Source organism: Pelmatolapia mariae, linkage group LG10_11 (assembly GCF_036321145.2).
Source record: "Pelmatolapia mariae isolate MD_Pm_ZW linkage group LG10_11, Pm_UMD_F_2, whole genome shotgun sequence".
Taxonomy (NCBI): Eukaryota; Metazoa; Chordata; class Actinopteri; order Cichliformes; family Cichlidae; genus Pelmatolapia; species Pelmatolapia mariae.
This window is the reverse complement of record NC_086236.1, coordinates 22,320,527-22,348,182: the sequence shown is the minus strand read 5'-3', so window position 1 is coordinate 22,348,182 and position 27,656 is coordinate 22,320,527. Positions and strand designations below refer to the sequence as shown.

At 42.6% G+C, this 27,656-nt stretch overlaps 1 protein-coding gene across 3 annotated transcripts in view; it reads left to right on the top strand.

Moving 5' to 3' along the window:
* sipa1 (signal-induced proliferation-associated 1) overlaps nt 1-27,318 on the top strand; it is a 35,455-nt gene extending 8,137 nt beyond the window's left edge. For 2 of the 3 annotated variants that reach the window (XM_063485578.1, XM_063485577.1), the window contains exons 2-16: nt 10,422-12,031; nt 12,720-12,844; nt 12,922-13,110; nt 14,607-14,781; nt 15,109-15,212; nt 16,148-16,305; nt 16,602-17,208; nt 17,287-17,561; nt 18,030-18,419; nt 20,018-20,144; nt 20,232-20,364; nt 21,317-21,415; nt 23,564-23,636; nt 24,844-24,922; nt 26,668-27,318. In XM_063485578.1, the coding sequence (XP_063341648.1) occupies nt 10,924-12,031; nt 12,720-12,844; nt 12,922-13,110; nt 14,607-14,781; nt 15,109-15,212; nt 16,148-16,305; nt 16,602-17,208; nt 17,287-17,561; nt 18,030-18,419; nt 20,018-20,144; nt 20,232-20,364; nt 21,317-21,415; nt 23,564-23,636; nt 24,844-24,922; nt 26,668-26,811 (3,786 nt within the window). In that variant the 5' untranslated portion in view covers nt 10,422-10,923 and the 3' untranslated portion in view covers nt 26,812-27,318. The remainder of the gene's footprint in view (nt 1-10,421; nt 12,032-12,719; nt 12,845-12,921; nt 13,111-14,606; nt 14,782-15,108; nt 15,213-16,147; nt 16,306-16,601; nt 17,209-17,286; nt 17,562-18,029; nt 18,420-20,017; nt 20,145-20,231; nt 20,365-21,316; nt 21,416-23,563; nt 23,637-24,843; nt 24,923-26,667) is intronic. The other variant, XM_063485579.1, reaches the window with a different exon arrangement.
* The last annotated feature ends 338 nt before the right edge of the window (nt 27,319-27,656 follow it).

Here is a 27,656-nt window from a genome sequence, read left to right as displayed (position 1 = left end):
AACAATAAAGCAAGCAGACAGTCTTGATGTCATAGACTGTAGGTAAAAGATGGATGTAGTGACTATGACCTCATCTATTGATTTCATGAGCCTCGATTTCAGTATTCTGGCTGTCACCATGTTGGCTTCTTACAGCAATATGTTGAAGAAAGAGTGGTGAGCCGAATTATCAGCTCACGCTAGCAGGTTCGTTAAGCAAGCCACATACATAGGTTCTATGGGCACAATGCACAGACACTTACTTGCGCAGCAAGTCATATTATTGTTTTGTTAGCTAAATTAACATTTTTTAAAAAGGCACCACCACTGCAACCACAATTATGAGATCAAGTTTTATGTCCTTTTTAGCTCAAGAGACCCAAGTCATCTCTTGTGCAAGGCAGTGAACTTGTTTGACTTTTATCTTGTCTCCCTCCTCTCACCCCCAGCCAGTTGCAGCCCCTCACTGAGCCTTGTTCAGCCGGAGGTTTTTTTTCCTGTTAAAAGGGAGGTTTTCCTTCCCACTGTCGCCGTGCTTGCTCACAGGGGCTTGTTTGATTGTTTTTTTAGTTTTTTCTCTATTGTAGCGTCTTAACCATACCCGACCTACGGTGGCCCCTAGAGACAAAGCACGTACAAACTCAAAAACACATGCAAACTCCAAAACACAACGGAAGTGCTCCAGGACGCTAGAAGCAGTGTTGAGCTCGATTTGCAAAATGAACAGCAAGTTTGTTGCAAACACATGGACTTGGATACCGGCGGAAAACACCTGCAAAGATAGAACAACCTTTATAAGAAACATAATGTCCAAACTGTTGTTTATTTGATTTGTTTTTAATTACTATGAGCGTTTGGTTTATGGTGGAGTCAAATCTGACGTTAGCTAACAGTCAGTGTGCTTTGCTCAGAGAGAAGCTCAACACTGCCCCTAGCGTCCTGGAGCACTTCCGTTGTGCTTTGGAGTTTGTGCGTGTTTTGGAGTTTGTACGTGCTTTGTCTCTAGGGGCCACCGTACCCGACTGTTTATGTGATTTGACGCTATATAAATACAAGCGAACAGAATCAAATTGAATTTATTTCTACTGATTTTTTTAACACTTTAACATGAAATTCCATTGGAGTTTACTGGCTTGTTAAACCATCCTTTAGCGGCCAGTTGCAGAACTGCATTTTTCATATTTTGTCACTCATGCTTCAAAATACCAGATGCAGTCATTGCTTTCTTGTTGAGCCGTGACACTTCGATTGTCATGAAGAAAATAATTGCCGACAACAACTCTGACTAACCACTCTCCTGTCAGTATCACCTTGAAGTTCTGCAAAAACATAATAAAAGCAAGACTAAGAACAATTCTTTCATTCCATTAGTGATGATGGATGTATAATATCAAAGGCAGAACTGCACAGAAATTTTTATGACAGGCTCCGACAGGTCATACTTGTTGGCTTGAGTACCTGTGTCACTGCAAAATATTGCTCACAGTAATGGCAGATGTATTTCTTTTTAGATTCTTCAAAAACCTGCTGTTTTTCTTGTCACCTTGATAGCTATCCTCTTTGTTAAAATCGGCCCATTGAGCACCAGGTGCCAGCAGGAGTGGAGGCTTATGTGTCTTTGGGGACCAATAGCTGAGACGGGCATTTGCAAAACTGTTTCAATTAAAAAGAAGAATAAAACACATCACAAAAGAACGAGAGTGCATCATCTACTTAGAAGCCTCTGGACCTGGCCCAGTTCACTGTTTGCAGTGTGGTAGTGGGTCCGTGAGGAAGATTGAGGAAGCCGGAGCAAGTGTTGGGCATTAGAATGAACTCATTTTCTGAATCAGGTCCAGCCACATTAATACACATTTACTCTCTTGAAAGCACTGCAGCTGCTCCGGCTCGATGTCACATATTCGGAGGCAGAGCAGAAATGCAACCTGATCTCAAATGTAGCAGGACTGCGAACGATCAATAATGAGAGTGAGACTGAGCCTGGCTTTAAATTTCCCCAAATCAATCACTGTTAGGAGTTGATTTAGACCTTGTGGTTAAGAATCGGCAAGACAGCTTTTAACTATAAGGATAGACAGTGGCGTTAGAGGAGCTGTCCTGCAAAGCTGGACACTTTCTAATAGCTGCCTGAGTCAAACTGTGTGTGTCACTTTATGGTCACATGTCAAAACAGTGCCTTTTGAAAGACTTGCATGCATCTGTGGCGACAAGTGTGGTGTTTCACAACTTCAGCTTCGTCTTTGAAAGATGCCAAGCACAGAAAGAAGTTGCAGGTCGAAATGACCGCCGGAACCTGACGTGATGGAGTTGATAAGCCTGCAGTAACTTTTGCCACTGATCAGATCTAATTGCTGCTAAGCTGTTAAGCTGATTGCTGCAGCTTCACCCAAAGGGAAACCAGATCAAATCTCTATCGTCTTGATCGGGAGGCTATCTTTTCTTTTCACGGTCAAACATTTGAAATGGCCGCGCCATCGGCGGTAATTACGATAAAAGCACATGAGCTGAAGGTTGAGTCACTTTAACAAAGTAAAAAAAAATGTGCTCATTCACTCTGCAGTGTGGCAGCCAGTCTCCAATAAGTGTGGTGTAGAAACGATGACGACACACATCCTCTCGGAGTTCAAAAGTCACTCATCTCTTCCTGTTTCACAGGACGTAGACTCGCATGAGCCGGTGCAAAATAAGTCAAGCGGCCGTGACTTCCCCAAAACTGTGCATGTTTAATTTGACTCTCCTCTGACTTCCGCGTGTGTCCTAACGTTGTACACAAGAGGCGCATTAACCTTGTCCTGGACTTAACACGGACGTGGTGCTCACCTACTGTCATCAGTTAAGCCAGCCAAGCCCAGAGCAGTAATGGTCCTTCAAAGCCCATCTGGTGCACTATGCAAAGACATATAATACTTAAAGATTTTCACCCGGTCAGGTATGTTTAAAGAATAATTCTCTTTGAAGCATGATTATCTGATGAAAGTTACAAACTGAAGTATGTGTTTCTTCTTTTTCTTAAAACAAAAAATCAGTTTTTTCACTTTGAATGTTTAAACTTTAGATATGATGAAGAGGTCCAGCCACAGTGTTTGTGCCTCAGGTTTCCACTTCCCACTTGTAAGATGAGTGATGGACCGGGGCTCGCTTCTTTGTGATGCAAGTGAGGCCTCAAACTCAGATTGAGATGAACACAGTTAAATGCTCCACTCTTCAGTACAACAGTTTCGCAGCATGAAAATTAGAATCCGTACTAGTGTGTGCAATAAAGCTCAAATGTGAAAGATAAGTTAACGTTTACAGAAGCTTATTTTATGACAGGAAGTCTGTTCACGTTCCCCTTTCGCTTAAAAGTTTCAGAACGAAATCAAGAGCCATATATTGTCATGACTGATGGGTGGAAGTATTACTTGGCATTGAAAAACTGCTAAACTGTTTTAGCATGCGTAACACAGAGATCATTACCGTCCAAAGGCTGAGTTCTGAGACGCAGTATTAAACACTGCTGTCTGCATGTATTATTAAGTTTCTCAGGGATGGAGTCTGGCTCTTGCATCATGGGAGTATCTGCAGGAAAAAGCAGGCCGCAGCCTCCCAGTGATCGTAGCAGATGCAATGGAGCTTTAAAAAAAATCTTGGAGAGCATGAGGTGCATGCCTGGGTTATATGACTGAATATATAACTAAATAGAAAAACAAAGAAACTGCTTTCATTTTGACTGTAAAGGACAATCATTTTTATATATTATTTATATAGGACCAGTTCCAACCAGCAGTTTTGGATGATAGGCAGGAGAATGAAGCTGCTGTTTTCCCTAATTTGGGATGACAGAGATCACGTGTGGGGAAAAGTCAGTTTAAATGGCAACGCAACCAGATCACGAAGGTGTAAATCACGACCAAATCACATTCTGTGCTCTTTATTGATGCCATTTAATTCAAACAGTTGAAGTGGTTTGCGCTAGCCAGCCCAGACAGTTACGGGTCAAGTTTCTGGTAATGTGGTGGTCGAACTGTGGCTTGGAGAGCATTGGGGGAGATCAAGCATAGTTTCCAGCAACTCCTGTGTCATCTGACGTAGGCTAATCTGAAGATGTAGGCGCGTTTGTGCATATTTGGAGTAGATAGCTGATGTGTCATGCTACATGCTATATCTTGAAAAGAAAGTCGAGCAGCATCTCCACGGACAGCGACTTGCTGTTTATCCTTATTGTGTTAGAATATAAACGACATCATAATGATGGCATCAGCTTTAGCCTTTTTCTAGTAGCAACAGCATTGTTAGGATATTGGATCCTCTAGTGCTAATAGATTTTAAACCAGCGAGATACAGAATCATCACATGCACATGCACATTTACAATCAATGTACAATCAGCTGTACTGAAAGCTTTTGAGAAAAGAGCTTCCCGTTACTGTTTATTGTCTCAAGCCTAATATCCTAAGTTATTTTTTATTGCACCCTCAGTCAGTCCTGCTATTATGAGATGATCCACTTATGGTCATATTAGAGATTGGTTTAAGCCAGACTGATATTTGCTCATAAAATTGCTCAGCTTGGTATATCCTGGGAAAACATTAAGCTGGTTATCAATGATTTGTGCCGTAGCAGTTTATGTGCATGTAGCAAAAAAAAATTAAAAATTAAAAATGCAAATAATGGCTTCCTAAATATATTAAACAGAAACTTGAGGGGGCTGGGACAAAAACACCAGTTCCTCTTTGCTTTGTACTTTTTCACAAGGTATATGACGCACTTCTCTGTCGCGGTAACACACAGGACAGTTTCTCTTCAGTGACTTCAGAGAGAATATGTATTTTTGACACCAGTGTGGCTCTGTTGAACATCTTGTTGAAGACGTTTTGTGTTCAAAGGTAAGAAAGGGACTGATTTGATTTCAAACAGAAAAAAAAGAAAAAGAAAAATCGTGGTTTGGAAAAATTGGGGGAAAAATATAAACCTAGAAATTATTGGAAAAGTAACGCAGGTCAAGTTGATGAATACCCAGGTAACCGAGTGTGCATATCAGTTAAGAGCTGCTGGAAAAATAATTATATTGGTATGTCTGAGAAGACTCACCTGGTCAATTAATGTTGATGCTTTTTGTCCGAACATCAGAACGTCAGACTCCGTTGAAGCTGTTGCTCTGATTGGGATATAACGTCTGGCTTCATGTGGAACACACAAGGCATGGCTTGAGAAAGACCAGGACCTGGACTCAGGATGGATGAATCATCCGCTGTGTAGTAAAACACTTAGCAAAGAATTTGAGAGGCAGCTAAAAGGGCCAAGCCACAGAAATAATGGCTCTACTCCATCTCGCGTGGTCAGTGCTACCCTTTCACCCAGTGTCAAACTAGAGACTGTTTTGGGTGCTGTGTCTATAAATTGCAGTTGCAGAGTTACTGTGGCTAATTATTCCTTTGACACATGTGAAGTCACCCCACTGCCTGGTGGTGGCTGAAACCCCCAATGAATCTACTGCTTCTTCAGGATTTAGACTTTGATTAGAGTTAGTTTCAGGGTTGGTTCACTACATCCAAAGAGTCTGTCAAATAGACAGATTCATTATCCTTATGGTATCTGGACTAATCATGGTTCCATGCATAGTCACGCCTAGAGGCTCATTCTGAACTCTAAAAGAAAAAAAAACCTCTAGCTAAACACACCCATCATGCCTAGTAAGCACTCGGGGTCAGGACAGTGTTAGCAGGTGACACAACTTTTATTATCTCATTGCAACATGGGCTCTGAAGCTCATTAATCATTATTACAGGGTATTTTAATTGACAAAAATTAGATTTTTTAAAATTTAAGATGCACTGTATTGACATGGATTTTTAACCTTGTGCATTCATGCATGGCCAGTTGTTTTGGCAAATGTATTGCCGTGGAAAAGGCAGGCATTTTTTTTAGTAAAAGTGTATATCAGCAAACATTTGAAACATTGCTCTTTTGCATGAAAGAAACTCTGTACATTTCCCTCAGCTGTAGAAAATACGCCCGTGTGAAGATGCGAATCAACCAAATCGGCCAAGTTCGGTGCCGTTTTTTTAAAGCTGCTTCCAGTTCAGTTCTGTCTGATTATGATGGCAAAACGTTGCAAAAGCAGAACACAGATTTCTGCTTATGATCAGTTTCAGGTACTCCAGGACAATGGGAACCTATGAGGAACTACAGTAATCATTTGGAGAAGTACCTATAAATATCCTAAAGATGAGCTTTGGGAACGCCCATTTAATATTTCTGGTTTCATGCAAAAAAAAATGAGAACTAATTTGTGGTAAATGAGTTGTGACATGTATTTGGTTCAGAGGTGCACTGCATATGTGTAAAGTAAGTTATTGTAATCCTAATAATCATTTAACAGCAATTTAACAAGGTCACCACTGCGTGCGCGTGTTCGTGTTTATGGCAGATGTTAAGCAGCTGGCGCACTGTGGAAAACAGTCACACATTGTGATGTGTTTGCAGATTGAGTGCTACCGTAATATTTTGTAATGTTGTTAGATTTTGTCAAAGCTGGAGCATTGAGACAAATTGTGGGATGCACAGATGTGTTTTGTTGCTGTGCAAACTGTCACTTCTGTAATCCTGCGGCCATCACTCTGATACATATCTATGTATGCGACACCTACTGTATATAATGTCTGTTACTAACTTTCATTCTTAAAAACTGAGAAATATGAATCCCATCAGTCACAAATATGTTTTGATTTTATGAAAGGAAGTCGCAGCATGACAGCGTCCACCTTGTTTTCCTCGTTGTAAATAAATAAATAAAATGTTATTTATATAGTACCTTTCTAGACGGAATCACAAAGTGCTGCACATAAGATAACAAACAATAAAAGGGTAAAACAGACAATATAAAACAGGCAGAAATTTAACCAAAAACAGTTTTAAAAAGGTGAGTTTTGAGTTGTTTTTTAAAAACAACCACCGAGTCCACAGTTCTTAATGTATGAGGGAGAGAGTTCCACAGTCTCGGGGCCACAGTGGCAAAAGCTCTGTCACCCTTAGTTCTCATCTTAGTCTGTTTTATAGCAAGTAAGCCCTGATCAGATGACCTCAGGGACCTGCTAGGGCCATAGGGCTGTAGCAGATCGGAGATGTAGGGTGGTGCCAGTCCATGCAAGGCTCTAAATGTCAAGACCAGGATCTTAAAATGTACTCTAAATTCAACAGGAAGCCAGTGTAGCTGAAATAGCAATGGTGTCACATGTGAATACTTGGAGGTTGTCTTGTTCTTATAGTTTACCATGGATTATGAACAAGGCGCTGACATGAGTGTCACCAGTCGCGGGCTTGTTTGACAAAAGTGGAGCTATTTCGGTAAACAGGGTTGTTCTAAAGCTTCGGTGGACTACATGCCACATAGAGAGGGTGGCACCAGGCAGGTTGCTATGGAAACAAGGACTGATTCATGGTTTGAGGTCCCGAGAAGCTCAGGAACATGTGATTTTTTACAAAGGGCCGACTGATAAGTGTCCAAGTTCAACCAGCACTGTGTGTTGGTGGAGAGAAGGAGTGCTTCTGGTGGACCTCAGGCATTCAGATTGTTGTTGGAACAACATGAAAGCAATCTGCGATTTTTTTTTAAATCTTTTTTTTCCAAAAACAACCTGCTGCCAATAATCTACACCCCCACTCTGAGACGGTGGAGAGAATTGATTGCTCACACTTTTTCAAAGCATTGTGAAACATGCAGATGACGCTGCATGTAATGATTGCAGATAGACATAGATACAGATCATTTGTGCACACATAGGTGTTGAACATCTGAAAGTTTCCAGGAGGGAACATGAGCAGGTTTTTAATGTCAGAAGCTGCAGCACTCCACACACACAGAGGCAAGCAAAGCGGTTAACTGGTGCTCATTGTCAGATCAGGAGTCTCGCATGAAGGAGAGGAGTATGGGAGCTTACTGGGGGCCTAATTAAAACAATACTATAATACTAAAATACAGTGCAAGAAATATCCACATTTCACAATTTCAAAACAGAAAGTAAAACAGCATTTAACAGTTCATTTACTTAGACTGAATAAGCTCTGCGGTAGATGAAATTCAAATGGAGCAAAAACCCCTTATGTAATGCAGCTACACTAAAACATCAGCAGGCGCATTTGATGTCAGTGTTTTTAAGTTCAAAATTAAAACATGAGGACAGCCTGTGGCTGTTGTTTTCCAAAGGAACAATGCGCTAAACAGAGAACGATATTGAGTGAACAGCACTTTTGAAAATTCAGCAATTGCATTTTAATTTTTCAGTATTAGATTAAGATTGTCGCATTAATTAAGTCCGCTCTGGGCTTCCACGGGAAACCCCGACTCAATCAGAGGTGCTAAAAATGAGAAGACTTTTGCCCCTAATTCAGTACTTCACCGTGCTTTCTCTTTCCCGTTCCAGGCATGCAAAATAAGCGTCTTCACTCTAGTTCAGACAGATATGAAAGTAATATTATATTTACACATAGTTACACATATTACTCATTCACACTGAACCACAGCGTATCTGTAACACTGTTAGAGATAGTAGCCAGCCGTAAGGATAAACATTTACGTACACGCAGAGCCTCGAGGTACGACGGAGAACGCTGAGGTCACGTCCTTGGCTTTGTTTCTACAAAGTTTGGGGATTAAATAACCTGAGGAGAAATTTACACTTAGAGTGTTTACGGATGGTGATCGCTTTTAGGCTGGATTAGAAACTTGAGGATATTCCAACTAAATATACTTAAGTTAATGCTGAAAACACAGCATGTTTGTCTGAAGTAGTCATCGAGAGGTGTGCACATAACGCAGATTCAGTTTTTATCAGTGAGAAATCACAAAACAGCTTCTGAAAATCTATGGCAGCTTGTATTATTAGTATATTATTAGTTTATAACACAGTTCAGATCAATTATAACATGTCTATAAAAGCATATTGTCACAATAATGGAAAAATAGGCACTGAAGACAATGTTGAATGTGTTCAAATGAATGATTTGTTAGAATAAACAATAATAGAGAAGTCTAATAATCATTGTTTCCCCTTTTTCAAACCTAGACACAATCTCCTTTAGAGAGAACTTCCTGCTCACAGTGCTCATATCAATGATATAACATGACCTTCACGTTCATTAGCATATCTTGACACGCGAGCAAATGAACAAATAAATTTGATCCTTATTCAACGTTTGCTTTTTTTTAAAATACATTTTGTAGCGGCAAAGTTTAAACTGCACGTTGATATTTTCTCTTTGGGTGAAAAAAAATGAAGCGAACGTGAGCAGCAGCAAGAAGGGGAAACCAAGATTTCTTGTGACTTCCTCACCATTTGGCATATTTTTGTGTTGTGTGTGTTTGTGTGTACTTGTATTGCGCATGTTGTGGGGACCTAAAATAGTTTACACAATCAGGCTGTGGGGACTCGACCCCTTTTCGGGGACAAAATAAAAACCTCTAGACGGGGGGGGGGTTTAATGCAAGTAGCGGTTAGCGTTAGAGTTGGGAGAAGGAAATGAATGTAAGTCAGTGTGATGTGAACGTGTGTGCGCTCTGCACCGCTGCACCTGCTCTTTAGGCTGCAAGCTCGATAGAGGAGATGGGTGCTTAAAAAAAAAAACTAGACAGGAAGAAGCTTCATACCTTATTGAGAGCGACAAAAAGGTTTCAGCTTGAGTTGATTGACGTCAGTTTGGTCCAAAACAGGGTGCGAGCAACAAACGATGACACAAACAGGCTGATCTGTACCTAGGACAGAATCCACTTTGACGGTAAGTCGGCTTTGTTGAAACAAAAAAAAGATGAATTCTTTTAGGGCTTAAAAACAGGGAAGCACTCTGCTTCATTGTCGTTTTCTCAAACCCTCTTGACTTTCAATGACTCTCAAAATAGTGAAAGTAATATCTGTCCCAAAACACGGCATTTGCAGTTATTTAAAGTGCTTTTTGTTGTCGATACTGACGTATTTGTTTGAATACTGGCGCGGGAGTGAACTACAAAACTGTTTGGTGGTGTGTGAACGCACAGTGTCGGGGTGGAGGGGAGGTAAGAGACACAGCGTACACTTATTTCGCTTGTATGCTGGCACATTGTCAGTAAGCCAGGAAGGACCCTCCCCTGTGTTAATACTGTCTATTGTGAGCGTGTGCAGGGTGGATGTGGTGAGTATTAAGTTTGCTATGGAACTATTTAGGGAAACTTTGGAACGGAAAGTGTCTAAAGGAAAGAATAATAATGAGGGAAAACAGAAAACAGAGGTACAAGGCATTACTCAACAATAAAACGCACGTCAGACCTGCTTACTGCCTTATTGTTGCAATTCAATACTTGTTTATCAAATCTTTTTCTGGCGAGCTGCTACGGGCTGAATATAAAGCTGTTGATTAAGATTATATCAGTGTGGGTAAAATGTGACGATGGGGTCCAAACTTATATTTTTCTTCCTCTTCTTTTCTGTACAGGTTGCCGGTGGATAAGACCGAAAGAGAGGCCGCAGGCACTGAAAGCGTGCACACGGAAGGACGCTGTGTTGATACATAAGGAGCCTCTCTTACTCAGAGGACACAGAGTCAGGCTCCAGTGATGATCCTCACATCCTTTACAGGAAGGAGCACCCCGCAACTGGAGTACCACCTAAACACACATCTGCACACCTGGATGGACTGCTGCAGAAAGCAGGAGCACTTTTTCGCGCGTCTTCATCTTCCACACTTGGGAACGTATTGACAGAGTGCAGTGTCTCACACAGCATCTGTGAGAGCCTGAGGGTGGAGAAGAAGGTCAGCCTTCGTAAGTGGTGTGAATGAGGACTAAGTTTGCTGCTTTCGCTCAGTGTTCCCATTTCACACCAGCGCCATAGAGACCGGGACAACAATTTAACTGGGGGGGTGGGGTTAGCGGGAAGCCCTGGAGCAGAGTGGAGAAAATACCGCTGGACTGGAGTTGGTTTGTCAGGTGGACACCATGCAGTCAGACGACCTCTTCATTCGCAAGTTTCGCCGTCAGAATCAGCGGCCGCCTATCGCAGCAGTCAACTTTGACCCCAAGAGGGAAACGGGTGTAGTGGAGTGGCCGCCAAGAAGGGACGGCGATGGGGCCGAAGCGGACAGCCTCACCCCGAGCCGCGCCGGGTTGACCCTGCGGTCCATGGGCCGGGGGCACATCATGCAGAGAAGTAACAGCGATGTCACACTTGGGGACTTGGACTCCTCTGGGAAGGCGGGGGGAAAAACAGCACGAGCGGTTGGTGAGAAGGTGGATGCTGGGGTTCAGGGAGACACAGGTGTGCTGTTACACAGGGAGTACGGCAGCCTGTCATCACTCGAGAGACAGACTCAAGCCCAGGAGCCAAGAGCAGACGACCAGGGACCCCTGAGTCCAAGTGCCCTCCGCTTCAAAGACCCTTTCCTGCTTTTAGGGCTGCAGGGACACCCTCCAGAACCTGATGGATACTTTCGAGGTGTTTGCACGGTGGATGGCCCAAAACCCGTTAAGCCACCAAAGCCTGAAGGTCTTAGCAAAAAGTCTAAACCCACGACCTCTCAGGTCCCTCAACCAGTTCCATATGACAACATCGGGGGCGGAGCCTGGGTGAGGAGCTTTGCTCACTATGACGTGCAGAGCATCCTGTTTGACCTAACCGAGGTAGCCACAAACAGAGACAGCATTGGACGGAAAAAGAATATCACCTCAGGGGCTTCAGCTGCCTCCCAGCCCCGTCCCCTCTCCCTGTCCACCCCATCCTCACCTGCGCAGGGCGGGGGTGGCAGCACAGGGAACGCAGAAGACAACGAACAGTCAATGATGCTAGATGAAGGTGATGGCAACGATAACGAGCTCCTCCTCAGCTGCCCCCACTTCCGCAACGAGACTGGAGGAGAGGAGCAGGCGGGCCTGGGTCGATCCCAGGGAAGGAAGGGACTCTGGTCTAGCCTTCGCATCCCCAACGATGCAGTTTCGGTCCTGGAAGAGCCCAGAGAGAGCAATGTGCAGCAGCAGGGCAAGAGCAACTACTTCATAGAGCATGCTGATCTGGGAGCCCATTACTATCGCAAGTATTTCTACATGAAAGGTACGTGTCACAGTGTCAAAGGATTACGATCAATTACTTTTCAGCTGTTCCCTGTTAAGTCTAACACTCGCCAAGATTTAGGAATTTTCCCGTCCTTTATAGGCCATGTGAAATTCATTCAGTCACTTTTTTATGCTTTTTATTTTAATTTAGCCTTTCCTTGTGAGTGTTTATTTATATGAGTGTTTACTGTGTATGTTGTGAGTAATAAAGGGTCAAGAGCCTTCAGTTTCCCTTCAGTGTTGTAGGTAGCAGTAATTGCACCTGAGTCACTGATTGCATGGCTATAATAACAAGTTTATTAACGCTTTATAGATTTTTTAAATGTTATTTTGGCTTTATTTTCAGCAACTGTTGAGTTCGCCATCATATTGCCTTGATATGAAGAGGTAGAGTCTTCTGCTTAGAGAGGTGGTTTAAAGTAAATATTAGTAACTTTGAGATTGTTTTTTTAAATAGATGAAAATTAAAATGTAAAATAGAGTTATGGTTTTGAACCTCTTTCTTTTACATTTTACATTATGTTGCCATTTTTGGTCCTCCATATAAATCCCCCTCACCTCCCCTCTGTTATAATTTTTGTACAGGTCCTTATAAGCCTTATAAGTGCTCTGATAGTTGTTTGACCCACTGTGGGTCTTCCGGTCTCGTTCCTCTCAGTATTTATTTGTCTGTCCTGCCGTCGCAGAACATCAGAATTTTTTTGGAATTGACGAACGCCTCGGGCCGGTGGCCATCAGCTTCCGTCGAGAGGAGAAAGAAGGATCCAGCGGCGCTCAGAACAACTGTAGAATCATATTTCGCACCACAGAGGTAAAGCAGCACGCTTCTCCTGTCCTGTGTGTAAAATTGATTCGACCAGATGTGTTGAGTGTGAATCCCGTCCGCAGATGAAGACTCTGCGAGGTTCCATCCTGGAGGAGTCGGTGCCCTCTGCTGCTCGACACACGACCCCCAGAGGCTTGACTCCCAAGAGGCTGTTGGAGTTCATCATGCCTGAGCTGAACCAGCACTGCCTTCGCTTGGCCTCAAACTCCCCCAAGGTGCGGGACACCCTGCTCAAACTGGATGAACAGGGGGTGAGTAACGCGACACCAGTGATACTGAAGACTGCTGCATGTGTCGGGCAGAAAACTGTAAATTGTGTCAAACGGCATCAGATAGGGTTTGTGTATTTTTCTCCACTTTTTGTTAAAAGCCTACAACCGCTGTCCAAGAGGTCATTTAACACAGTTATTACATTTGCTTCCATTCCATTAGAACTGGAGCTATAAGCTAATTGTTTTCAAATTGTTTATGTACTGCAGAAAGAGTAAAAAGCAAAAAGCTCTCACTTTATTGTTTTTCTACTGTATTGTTTGACTTGGAGCCATTGCTTTTTCCTCTGTATTTATTGCAAATATTATTCACTGAGTAAGATTCATTCAAATTTCAATTTGTTTTTAATTAACGCTTCAAATTTTGTCGTGATTAGAAATTTTAACATTTGTTTGTCACGCATCCTGAGCCCAAAACATTTAGTGTGCCAATTTGTTTGAAAAACACTCAAAAGAAACAAATTATGGGTTTTAGATAATGAAATCAAAAGGTACTAATAAATATAAAAATGTACCAAACATTTAATTAGTGAGATAAAAAATATTTTTTGCTGATTACCCAACAAGTAGCTTTTTAAAAACCCATATTTCTTTATTTCTATTGACTTTTTTGACATTGCAGAACCTGCCAAATACTGAAGCTCCTTCATTATCCTGTAGGTGCTTTCTAGCCCACATCTGAAGTTATATATTCAATTTAATTCAATTTAATGTTATTTTATTTACATGCCACCAAATCACCACAACAGTTGTTCCTTCACGATGCTTTATACTGTAAGGGATAAGCATCGGCGTAACTTTGTGCTGAACATTGGGGGGGGGGGGGGGGGGGGGGGGTGTCAAGATCTCTGTCTAAATAAATAAATAAATCTGGGCAAATTCCAAGATGACTAAACATGCAACTATTTTGCTGGTAATACCTGAAATGAGTAAAGAAAATCAACAGCCTATTTATGCAAGATAATTCATAATTTTATTGGGGGGGGGGGGGGGGGGGGTTATATTGGTTGGGTCTGATTATTGGGGGGGTCATAACCCCCCTAACCCCCCTGGAAATTACGCCCCAAAAAACACATTTAGACGAACCCCTATAACCAAATATTTTTGTGACAGTGGGAAGGAAAACTTCCAGTACATCAGGATAGCCATTAGCTGCGACCAGTTGGAGGTGATGGGAGGAAGAAAGGCCAAAAGACACGCTGTGGAAGAGCGAGTTTAATAAAAACTAATGATTAAAGGCAGAGTGGCGTATAGACACAAAGTGATCTGGGTGGAAAGTGTAAAACTGCAAGAAATGACCAGTTAAAAAAGTCTTGTGCGCTGTGATGAGTTTGATTATGTTTACATTCAGTGATGCCCATCTCCCTTGCCTTTTCCTGTAAAGTAAAATATCAAATAAAGGCTAGAAATTAGAGTTCTCACTCTAACTCTGTATATTTTTCAGTGCTCAATAACTTTTGTGCCTCTCTATCTTCCAGCTGAATTTTCAGCGAAAGGTTGGGATAATGTACTGCCGGGCCGGGCAGAGCTCAGAGGAAGACATGTACAACAACGAGAGCTCCGGGCCGGCATTTGAGGAGTTTCTGGATCTGCTCGGGGAACGGGTGCGACTGAAGGGCTGGGAAAAATACCGAGCTCAGCTGGACAACAAGAGTGAGCTACAGACACTTCACTTACACCCACATCTATTGGCTACATCTCACCTTGTCGCAGTACGATTATCCGAAGGGCATCAGTGCACCACAGAAAGCCGAAGATAACTCCTATCTAGCCACATGTAATCTGAGTAATGCCTGCAAAATAGCATAGTCACTGCTGATTATCTCTGAGCTGTTTTCCCTTGAGTGAGCAGCGGAGAACAGCGAACGGGACACATTTCATCCTGGCTGTGACAGCCTGAGTTTAGTGTTTCCTTCAGAGACGTTGACTGATTCTGCTAAATCTCTACCTATCTGTCTCTTTCTGTGTGTACCTGTGCAGCCGACTCAACTGGGACACATTCGCTCTACACACGCTACCAGGACTACGAGATAATGTTTCATGTGTCCACCATGCTGCCCTACACAGCCAACAACACACAGCAGGTAACAGCAGCCACAACCTAACAGGCCCGTGACACATGGTTTCCTTTTCCTGCTCTTTGTGTATCACAACACAATTCCACAGAATTCCAGTCTTCCTTCAGCCTTTGTTCAGTATTCTTCAAAAGACTGAATAAGCCACGATTTTCATTACCCAGCTCTCTTCGTACCGTCGTGCTTTGGTAAAAGCTGCAGAAAAAGCCTCTGCGCTCCACAACAAGCATGACATAAAAATCCTGCCCCCCAGTGTTCACTCCCACCATGAAGGTATTCACTGCTGCCTCGCAGGCCGTCTTCTGCGTGTTAATCCGGCTGTCGTGTTTTAACGTGCCGTCTAGGGTTTAAGCCTGTTTGATGTCATTTGCAAAGAAACTGGACATTGCATGTTAATGTAGATTAAAGATTTTACATGGCAGTGATGAGGAGCTGCAGTCGCTCTTTAATCTGCAGCCTCTGCAGCAGCAGCGGTTTAGGCTCCGGTAGCTTTGGTGAAATAATCTACAGCCAAGCCTGCGTTTGTATCTTGGGTTTTTGTAATCTATTTTTATATGTTTGTCTATGAAGGAAAGTCATTTAAATCATAACAAATCTCCCAAAGTATGATTAATGAAGTTCAGATGAAAAGACGCAGGAGTATTTACAGCTTATTTAGTTTATTTATTCTAATAAACATGATTAATTGTCATTGTTTTGTTCACGTTTGATGCGTCATGTACAGAGCATTAAAACGGAAGAAGTCATGAGTAAATGGGCCGATTGGTAAAACACGATCGTTATTATGATGAACTCGCTTATTTAATTTGTAGGCCTGTCTTGAAGCATTATCTGTCTGCTCTTCCCTTAAATGTTTTTGTTTGGTAGGTAACTGTTCTCAGGTTTAATTAGCTGCAATGGCCTCTGGTTTAATTAATGTCTGTGTTTCTGTTTGGTCTCATCAGTTGCTGCGGAAGCGCCACATCGGTAACGACATTGTGACGATCGTGTTCCAGGAGCCGGGCGCTATGCCCTTTACTCCGAAGTCCATCCGCTCCCATTTCCAGCACGTCTTTATCATCGTGCAAGTTCATGAGCCCTGCACCGAGAACACCTACTACAGGTCTGACTCCATCATTCTCAGGGGTTTCATGAGAATTTGTACATTTTTTTCAGCAGCTAAAATGAAAAAAGCACTTAGCAAAAAGAAATCAGGGATTTGGGTTTTTTGTGTGAGAAGTGGCAGATTTAAGTAAGCTATAAGGATTTTTAGTCGATCTAAAAAAAAATTAAAAAACTGTGGGTGTTAGAGTCACATCCTGGTATTTGCGTGTGCCCCGCCACTCCAAAACAAAACAAGACATAGATTGAATGTTCCTGCTGCACCCTCTCCTCACTCTTCATTTCTCTTCCTCTCAGGGTGGCTGTGACACGCTCTAAAGACATCCCATTATTCGGGCCTCTGTTCCCCAAAGGTGCCCGATTCCCTCGCTCGGCCGCCTTCAGAGACTTCCTCCTGGCAAAGGCGGTCAACGCTGAAAATGCTGCAGAGAAGTCAGAGAAGTTCCGCTCCATGGCCACCCGCACGCGTCAGGAATACCTGAAGGACCTGGCGGAAAACTACGTGACCACCACGCCCATAGACTCCTCCACTAAGTTCCCCCTGCTCTCCCTGGGCGGAAAGCGCAAAGACAAGATGAAGGGCGCCAAAGGGGCCGAGCTGCACAGCAATGGGGCCCTTGTGTGGGCGGTGATGGTGAACAGCATCGATGAATGGGAGGCCGGAGAGCACAAGCTCCCCTGTTTGCTCGGCGTGTCGGCCGAGTCGGTGGTGCTCATCGAGAGGTATTCGCGCAAGGTGGTGTTCAACTGCTCCTGTCGCGATGTCATTGGCTGGAAGGCGGTGACAGAACCCAAAGACGGGGGGCCCTGCTTAGATATCTTCTACGAGCGCGGGGAGTCGGTGTCGATCAGCATGATGGAGAACCAGGCAGAAGACATACGAGAAGTGGTGCAGAGGCTTGAGGTGGGTGACTGAATTGAAATTTCTGCGCGACTATTTTACGTCTTTTTCATTCCTTCACCCGGATCTGCTCTTCTGCAGCTGGTTACGAGGGGCTGCGAGGCACTGGAGGTCACACCCCTGCGCGACGGAGTGGGGCAGCCCGGCTTCCTGATGAACGAGGAGGGTTTTGTGACGGAGCTGCAGCGGTTTTGCTACGCTGAGAGCGGAGGCCTGCAGCTGTGGGCTCGCGTGGTGCGGCTATGCGGACACTCGCTGGTTCACCTGAGCCTCGATGAGAGGACCAGGCTGCTCCGCACCGCCCACAAGATCCACATCACCGTCATCCCACCGGACGAGAACGGCAAGCCTCGCAGGTGGGGACGAGAAGGGAGTCGTGGGTATTGAGCAGGGCTTGTGGGACAGGTCAGATCGGAACAACACAAGTGCTACTGACCTTTCACTCTTTAGTGGGTTACAGCCTGCAGTCAGTGTCACACCAGCTGACTAGAAGCAAGTCAATCCCTTTAATGATCTTTAATCACACTGTCACATGCTGCACTGCTGCTACCACCACCTTTCCATTCAGCTCAGATCAGAGGCAGGACAGAAGCAGCTGTGGAGGGGACTGTTTAGATAAATATAACCAATGCTTAACCGAATGCCTTTGCACATTTATTTATATTTCCACCTCAAAATTCTTCTTCTGTTACAACAAAGCACAAATTCTCACAAAGACGTCAACGATATTTTTCCTCCCATCTCATCTTAGTTTCAGCTTAGTTAGCTTATTTTTTTTAATTAATTTGTGTGTGTGATGTTTTTTTTTCCTCCATGTTCTGCAGGAGTTTCTCTGAGCTGTATCTGAAAGCCATCAAGGATGCAGAATGCAAGCCCGGTGAGAATCAGTCAGGAGAGGCCTGGGTGCTGGACGAAAGGGAGGAAGAGGAGGAGGCGAAAAAAGAGGATGATGATGTGAAGGCGGGCGGGGTCGAGGAGCCGGACACAAAGGAGGCGCAGGTGGAGACCGACGAGGGCGAAGAGCAGCTCTGCGATAAAGTGGAGAGCGAGCGCAATCCGTACTCGCTCCTCACAATGCCCAGCTTACCTTTGTTACGAGCCACATCTCTGCAGGACCAGCCGGCCAATCAGGGCCAGGAGGGCAGCGCTTCGCAGCTCCCGCGCAGCTACTCTCTGGAAAAACAGCTGTCCTACAGCGACACTTGCGACGCGGGGTGAGTGTGACTAAAACTTATAGAGGTGTTCTTTGAAGTGTTACGGCGGCGTCATGAAGAAACACAAGAAATGAAAATCAAAGAAAAAAGAGAAGCTAGATTTTATATAGGCTATTTAAATGCATCTGCTGATGATACAATATCTCTGTCACTTTGTTTTTATGTCACTTTTCTGGTTCAGAAGTTGAGGCACGGACTGATTTTATCTTCAGGGAATTTAGCGCCTCCATTTTTAAATGTTTGACATTGTATACTCACTTTGATGTTCCTGTTCAAATTGATTTTTTAACTTTACACTTTCTATTTGAGAAAAAATAGTGTAGTAAACTGACACTAAGATATAATACTCAAAAAAATGAACACAAATCACACATCGGATCTTGATGAATGAAAAGGACGTAACAGCAGTCAGCAGAAATCAATATCGTGCTTCAAAATTTAAATTGTTCACGAGCTCCCTTCAATTTTGAGCGATATGTTTTAGTCTTCATTTATGTTTCACTTCTACTTGACTACATTTCAGAGGAAAACACTGTATTTCAGTCCCAGTGTCAGCTGGGATAAGCTCACTCCCACTGTTATTCTTTAGGGCAGATGGATACTGTGGTGCTCGTGCTTGTTCTTTTATCCATTATAGTTACTATAGTTTCTTTCTGAACAAATGAAGCGTTGTTAAAAAATATTAATAACAAACAGTTTAAGTTTAAACCTGAAGAAGGATTTCTGATCTTCTCAGACTGAACAGAAGTTTGGCGATATCAGTCGGAGATCTCTAACTAGGAACAATATTTTCACAATATTCTTTTCTTGCAAATAAACGATTAAGGGGTTTGATAACAGAAAGGAGCAGTTTCATCAGCGTATATCATGGTTAAAAACTACTCAAGCAACGACAAGATGTAAATACTGCTGATGATAGTATAGCACATTTAACATCCCCACAGTCATAGAGCTTACTTTTGATAATATAATCCCTTTTCCTGATTTAATATGAACTGCCCTTTTCTTCAGTAAATGAAATTGAAGACTCCTTCCACCGCTTGCTTTCTAATTCTCATGAAGCAGTGATTTTTCTTAATAAAAAGCAAAACAAAAACATCTTCAAGGACCATATTAGCAGACAAGTCAAGAATGATAGCCATGAAGCAAGCTTGCTTTCAATTCAGAGGTTACTTACATAATGATCTGAACTGTGCACTCTTTCCTCATTTTCTTGAGTATCAAAGGCCCTCCGCGTCTGTCTTGGGTAAATCCCTTTAACCACACTGGTCAGCTTGAGGAAAACGTTGTGCATAAAGGAAATATTCATGAGGATAATATTAAATTCTGCTGCTCTCTAAATCGAATTTGACTTCTTTTTATCGTCACACAAAGTAGTACTGAGAAATTAGACTGGACGGCATCACATGATATATTTGACAGATAATTCAGTGAGTGCACCACAGTAAATGTGAATCAGGCTCAAATCTGAGCTTCTCTGGTTTCTGTTTTGACCTTTAGATTGGTTTTTAAAAAATAAAGCCTCAACATCCAATTTTCATTGGGTTTTTTTTTTTTCAACAACCCCCCCCCCCCCCCCCCCCCCCCCCGGTGTGCAGGCACGTGTATGACAACGTGGGGTTAAAGGTTGACCACCACATCTATGAGAACATCGGGGAGCTGAGGGATGCCACACCTGATCTGATCCTGGAAGTCAAACCGAAGGTTCCCCTCGACGACGAGCAGGTGAAAAACCAGCGCGCCGCAGCACCTCTCCATCTCCTTTCCGACGCCGTTGTCTCTCCTTCATCTCAAACTCTGTCTTGTATTCAGTTCATGGGGGCCGAGTTTGGCGATGACAAAGCCTCGGCGAGTGACTCCTCTCTCTCGTCTTCGCGGCTGTCAAGTGTGGACCGAGCTGAAAGAAATTCACGAGCCCTGAGTCTTCATAACTCCATCACCAAGAGTAAGTGCTTGCTTGTTTAGAGTCTCATTGTATGTGCATAACAAAATCTAAAAGGGAAAATCTCATTCAGACATAACAGCAGACACAGCCGCAGCTTAAATGAAGCCGAAATGCAACAATTACACATGTTTGCAAATCATCTCTGCCTGATTTAACCTCAAATTCCTTTTTCCAGATTTCCTCTGCCTTAAAATCCTCTCTTCATTATCCTCCCTTTAGTCCCCACTGCATCCCCTTTGTTCCTCCTCTTTCATCCACGCTGCCCCCTATTCCGCTAATCTAATATCATCCCTGCTCTGCTGCCACCCCCTGCCAAGGCTGGGATAAAAGGGGGACAGATGGGTAGTGGGAGGGGTGGAGTTTTAGGCAGCCCCAAATCAAGGAACCCCTCTTACACCATCTGCTCTGCCTCCACTGAGACTATGAGACTCATCATTTAACTGCCGTAAGAGCACACTTGCTCATCCTCTCATCATCAGAGTCTTCTGATATTTTTTTTCGGGGGTGGAAAGCAGGGTCTGATTGGCTCACAGTATGTTCTCTCATTTCTAAAGCATCTTAATAATGAAATTTAGCTTCTTAATATGTCTTAAACCAGTACTTTTCACTACCTTGAATGTCATTAAAACTCAGTTCTCACAAAAATTCACCAAAAGTATTAAAATATTAAAGCTCCCTGTCTTGCACCGTAACTCTCATGTACTATATTTTGATCGCGTGCTTCTATAAATTTCATCTTAGTTGGTCTGACATGGCCAGGCCAGCAGCCTATAACACATCAGCTCATCTGTGCTCTAAAATCTGACCAGCAGTAACACAGCAGCACCCCCAGGTGGGGACTCTTTGCTATTGCAGAACCAGAAGGAATCAGCTGCTTCACAGATCCCAGTCCTCTTACGCTGTTACCTATAATCTGAGGCATGTTTAGTGAAGGTTTTCCTCTGTGTTACAGTTCTCTCGGAGACAACAGATTCGACTGAGGAGGAGTGGCAGTCGATTTCTGACCTGGCCACAGCCTGCCGCAGCATCCTGGAGGCTTTGTCACGAGAGGGTGAGGAACTGTTTATATATGCTTGATAAATGTGGATTAGACTGTAAATAATGCATCAAGCTCCTAAAATGTTCTGCACAATCACAGTAAAATAGACTCACTTTACTGTAAGTAAATAACTGTAACATTGCCTTAATTAGCTACCTATTATGCGCTATAACTAAAAGCATGCTGGATGGATGTCACTTGGCCTGCACCTCCACCCCATCAAACACCTTTGGGACAACTTAGAAAGACTAAACTGTAAGCCCAGCCCAACTTCGACATCTGGCCTCGCTAATACTGCATAGAAGCAAATCACTGCAGCCAGAATTAAGATGCTGGAATCTATTTTTAGAGGTGCAATGGCTCCTATAAGAAACAGATTGTCCGGAATAGATGTTTAAATGAGAGATCTAGTTGTTTGTCCTTTGGCCACATAGCATAAGGGTTCCCAGTTTGTGTGCTCAGGTGCACTGTTGTTGCACCACGTTAACGAAAAGAATAAAAAATAACTGGCAGTAAACAGTATTGCAAATGCTACCTGTCTGCCGGGCCAGACATGTCAACAGTCCTCAGCCCGCGGGCATCATTTGTTGGGAACAGTTAGCTAATGCAAGCATGGTGCCAAGCAAGCAATGCATCAAATGAGCAGTCACAACAGTTTTCGTGTGTTAGTGTAATCAATAAAAAAGTCGTAGCATGTCAGAAATGTTGGTATGTTCTTTGCTGTGTTTGGGCACAAAAAGTTGCATGTTGTATAAAAGTGTTGTAAAAAGGGGGGGCATGCAGTCGTCTGAAAAACTAAGAACATCCCTGATTCTGTAGCTTGTAGATCCACGATTAGCAGCAAGAAATTGAAGTAATTGGTTTCTGTGTGACTTTATTTATCTCACACATTACTGTGGAGGATTTTTGCCCACTCTTCTTTACAATGTTGCTTGAGTTTATTGAGGTTTGCGGGCATTTGTTTATGGACAGCATTAATAAGTTCCCACCACAGCATTTCAGTCAGGTTGAGGTCTGGACTTATTGCAGCACCCTGAGTTTTTTCATTTTCAGCCATTTTTTTGCAGATGTGCTGCTGTGCTTAGGATCATTGTCCTGTTGCAAGATCCAAGCTTTAGCTGTTCGACAGATGGCCTCACATTTGACTCTAGAAATGTTCACGGTCGACTTGATGAGTGCAAAGTCCTGTGGCTGCAAAACAAGCCCAAATCATCACCCCTCCACCACTGTGCTTGACAGCTGGTATGAGGCGATTTGGCCAAATATGGCATTGTGGATTAATGCCAAACATCTAGTCCAAAGACATTGTTCCACAAGTTTTTGTGGAAGAGGTTTTCTCCTGGCAAACCTTCCAAATAAGTCGTACTTTTTTATTCTTTTTCTAACCATACATGAACTTTAACACATGATCTCCTATCCCCATGTTGGTGTTGCGCCTACTTCTTCATTATTGTTGGTCCAGGATCAACATCCCAATGATCAGTGAGTCTATCTTAGATTTCATTTAGCATTAGCCAAGCAGTTAGCTAACACTTTTCTGAAAACCAACCTGAGTAACCTTAATTTGGCTAACAGCAAACCTAAATTGATTATATAGCTGTTATGAATATACTGTATGAATTAATAGAGAATGCTTGAAGAAGAATGAAGAAGGCTTGAAATGTTTACCATTTATTCCAGAAGAGAGTTTTATATAAAAACAAAAGTGGTTTTTTTTTCTTTTTTTTTCACATTACAAAGCTAATGACATCACAACTACGTGATTGATTGGTTGCAATCTTAACATTATTATGATGGTGCAGGATTAGCACCTACACCAACTTTAACATTTAAGCTGCTAACTGAGTCGTGTAGGTGCAGGGTTTGTTCGATGCACCGGACCAGCAAACTACCAAAACTTCTGCTTTTATAGAGGTGATCACACCTGCTGATGGACGATTAACCAAGTGCAACTGATTAGCAGGATCTGACTCCTACTTACCCTCTTAATTCTTATAAAAGCAGTGAGTGTACTTAGCTTGTCACAGGAGTGCATAGAGTCACAACATCTATATTGACTTCATCAACTTTCACATCTTTGTCTCCATCACATTATATTTAATTTACTGTATATATCACTTACGATCATTATAATAATGTGAATAATGTTCCTTATTGCAGACCGCAAAGCTGGAGACCCCTCCCAAGCAGGCGCTGATCAAACTGACGGCAAGCCAAAAGAATCAAAGGAGAGGTGGGTTGCTATAAAGTGCGTCTAAGCCGAAGCAGTTCAACGTCTTTGTATTTAGCGCCTTTGTCTGAATTACTCCCTTTTCTCAATTCAATTAGAACGGCACCTCTATTCTCACTCAGTTATTTAGACTACATCCAGCTGTTTGAGTCAACGTGATGGCTTCTCGCCGCCATAAAGAGAAGCCCCTTGCTGACACTCGGTGATGCAGTTCTGTGTGTGACTCACTGCTGTGGCTTTTTTTTTTTCTTTAAAACTGTAGCTCCATTTTTACTTGTCTTCAGTGGCCTTGTTCGCCTCCTCCATGCTGAGACTGAACACACAAAGTCCTGCAGAACTGCTGGAGACAAAACAAAGACAGAAACAAATGTCAACAGTCGATAAGCAAAAACAAAGGTGTGAATATTTCTTTGATAAATCAAGTTCACATCAAAAACACAACAATAAAATTTTCAAGTTATGCATACATTATAGTTAACAACTGGAGTGACGTTGACAGCAGTTAGAGTGCATTTTTCCACCTTTGTGTTATTAAACACGCAAATTTATAAATATATGGGGGGTTTTCGGTTCAAAGTTTTCCTCAGCTTTTACGTTCCCAGTTGTCAGATTATATTTGGCGATCGAGATGAAAACCAAATGAAGTTTCTTTAAAGATCAAACACACAGCCACAGCACGAAACTTTAAGCTACACTGCAATTTCTGCCCTTTTCCCTCCTTTAAACCTATCACACTTTAAATTCACTGCTGGGAGGCCACTTTCGCGTCGCTCCGTGGGGTGTACTTATTATGTACAGCCGCAGTCAGACGAAATGCATCGTGGGATGACTGCACTCGCTCAGAGCGGCTCTGCTCGTCGGATGTAGCAATTACTGTAAATTGATGTGTGAGTATTACAAGTTTCATTAAAAGGCAGGAGGGACAAAGCGTCGAGCTCCGAGGCTGTCAGAGTGACAGATGGCGTCTCGAGCAATCAAGCAAATTGAAAAGTTCACACACTTGGTTCGAGAGGAAAGGAAAACTTTTCCACTGCAGGCTTTTGTTGATTTGATGGCTGGGATGCTGAAACACCCCGACGCTTTGTGTTATATTCATGCATTTATTTTTTCAAGATATTCATTTATTTGTTCGGATTAGAAACGGGGAAATCATGAAGTCATCGTCATGTGATCACTTTTGACAAAGTGTCACTGCCGCTCTCTGTTGCAGTGACTCTCCAGGCCACCTGGAGGAGAAGGTGTCGCAGCTGGAGGCCATGCTGAAGAAGCTGCAGGATGACCTGCAAAAGGTGCTTTGACTTCCATGAATGTTTTTCTCTGTGGGTAACATTTTTCAGGGATCCTCAGCTCAAGCAGAAAAATCAGCAGGTAGAAGAAACTATCACTTAAATCGCTAAGCTTCTGTCACTGCGGAGAGATGATTTCCATTTGCCAGTGCAGCCTTTTGTTTACTCATGTCGAATCACAGCTATACAGATGCATTAAATACACACGAAAAACAAACAAACAAAAAAAACACTATAAAAAAATCATTTATTTATTTATAATTTCGTGTACAGAAATTATTATCAGATTTCTTTTGAAATTCCAGTATTATACATTTTTACATGTATTTATGACGACTCCTTCAGTGCTTTGATAATGTGATGATGTGCTCTGTTTGTTGGTTTGTTTTGTTTTTGTTTTTTTATTTTCATGTCGATACCTCTGAATGCTGTGTAGCCATTTTCACACATGAACTCCAGACGATGTTGATGAGTCATATCAGGACTTTTGTGTGCAGTTCCCCTTTTTTGTCGTATTTAACTCACGTCAGAAGTGTTCTTACTAACGGAAATGCTCGAAGCGGTGCAGAAAGGGGTGCTTCCTGAGTAGAGCGAGCGGGAGGCCCGACTTGTGACGCGCACTCGCTGTGAACTGAGCTACCTGCACGATTCTCATCACTCGTTCTTGTGCACTTTATACCGCTCGAGCACGCAGCCCCGTCGGGTGATTTATAGAAAAGATCGGCGGTGCAGAGCATGTGTGAAAACGGCACGTGTCAGGAACTCAAAGGCCACTTTACGCAACGTTTCCGGACCCTTTAACCACATCTGATGGCTACTACAGACAAGTGGGCATTGTGTTGCGATTTTTTTTATTTTTAATTATTATTATTTTTGCCAAACACTGTATATGTCCTGTACTGTATATGTACAAAGCAAACATATGGCAGTTTTTTTCTATTTGAAGTCCTTGTTTAGGACTGCAACTATACCTATTTTCAGCATTGAGAGATCTAATGGATATTTTTCTAATCATTCACCTCCGAATTTCCAATGCTGTAATAACAAGACAAACAAACAAACAAAAAACAGAACATTTGGTGCTGAAACAATTAGTTGATTGAGAGAAACTGAATGCTTCTTAGTGCCGTAGCCTCTCAGATATGAGGATTTGCTGCTTTTCTCTGTTTTACTTTAAAACCAAGCAATATTAAAAAACATTAAGTTGGACTTTTGCGAGCTTGATGTGATTGTTTTCCATAGTTTCTGGCATGTGATCGATCGGTGAAAGTGTTCAATGAAAAATAATCATCAGACTTTTCAATCACGAAAATAACCCCTAGTTGCAGCCCTACACCCCACTGTAAGACGCCCTTAAAGCACTGATTTTAATAAATGATATGCAACAGTGAAAAGTCAGCAAATGTTTGGTTGTGTTTACCTGATAAATGTCTAAAACAGCAACAACAACAACAAAAAAATCTTTTCTTTCAAACAAGTGATTGACTAATTGTTTCTGCGCTGTTTTGGGATGCGAGTTTATTCTTGCTCACACCACATTGTGTTGTTTTTATCTCATCACTCTGTGTGTTTATTTGTACCATAGACTGTATATAAAGACCGCATACAGAGACTGTTATATACAGTCTATGACTTGTACCCACAAGTTGCTTAAAGCCACCGGTGCACCTGCCGCTCTCCTCCCATTCCTGCCACAGCCATCTGAGCAACAGCTTTTTTTTGTTCTGTTGTGTGCCGATGTCTTACAGGAGAAGGAGGACAAGGCGGTGCTGCAGGCCGAGGTGCAGAGCCTCAGGCAGAACAACCAGCGGCTGCAGGAGGAGTCACAGAGCACGGTGGCCCGTCTCATCAAAGTCACCGAGCTGCTGTGCAACGTCAACAAGCCCTGTTAGCTTCACCGCCGCACGTGCGTGCACGCACGGAAATCAGCAGAGTGATGCAAATCGTACAGTGCGGTTTTTTTTACGCTCGACACATTTACTTTGTTCTGACATATTTGAAAACACACACACATACCTATCCTCTTTAATCTCACAGTCTCTTGTCCTGAATCCTGGACTTGCCTGCTGGTGAGGGAGTATGCAAATCAATTTTTAGGGGGAAAAAAAGACATTTAACACCCAGTGATGACCTTTGCAGACTGACCGGCACAGGCTGCTGTGTTGATGTGCTATGCCAGAGTGCTTCTAGTAGTGTGTGTGTATGTATGATTCGGTGTGTGTGGATGTGTGTGCGTCTATATATTGCTTCAAATACTTGACGAGCTGGGCTTAATAGCACTTGCTTAAAAAGACTGAGAGACGCTGAATAGCATGTTTGGTGGTGTTTTAGCCAAAATGACCAAAAGTGTATATATATATAGTTTATGTATGTAAATATATATACACACAAAGTGTGTGTGTGTATATATATATATATATATACACACACACTTTGTGTGTATATATGTATATGTATATATATATATATATATATATATATATATATATATATATATATATATATATATATATATATATATATATATATATATATATATATATATATATATATATATATATCTCACCAGTAATATATGTGAATTGTAGTACTGCTATCCTGCCAGACATGTAGTTGCAATGTCTGAGTGTGGTTCTGGCTGATAGTGTGGAAGGCCTTGATGTAAAACACAAGAAGGAGGGAGAAAAAAGGGGGGAGACATGAGAATTACAAGCCTGTAGGCAGCCTTCTACTTCAA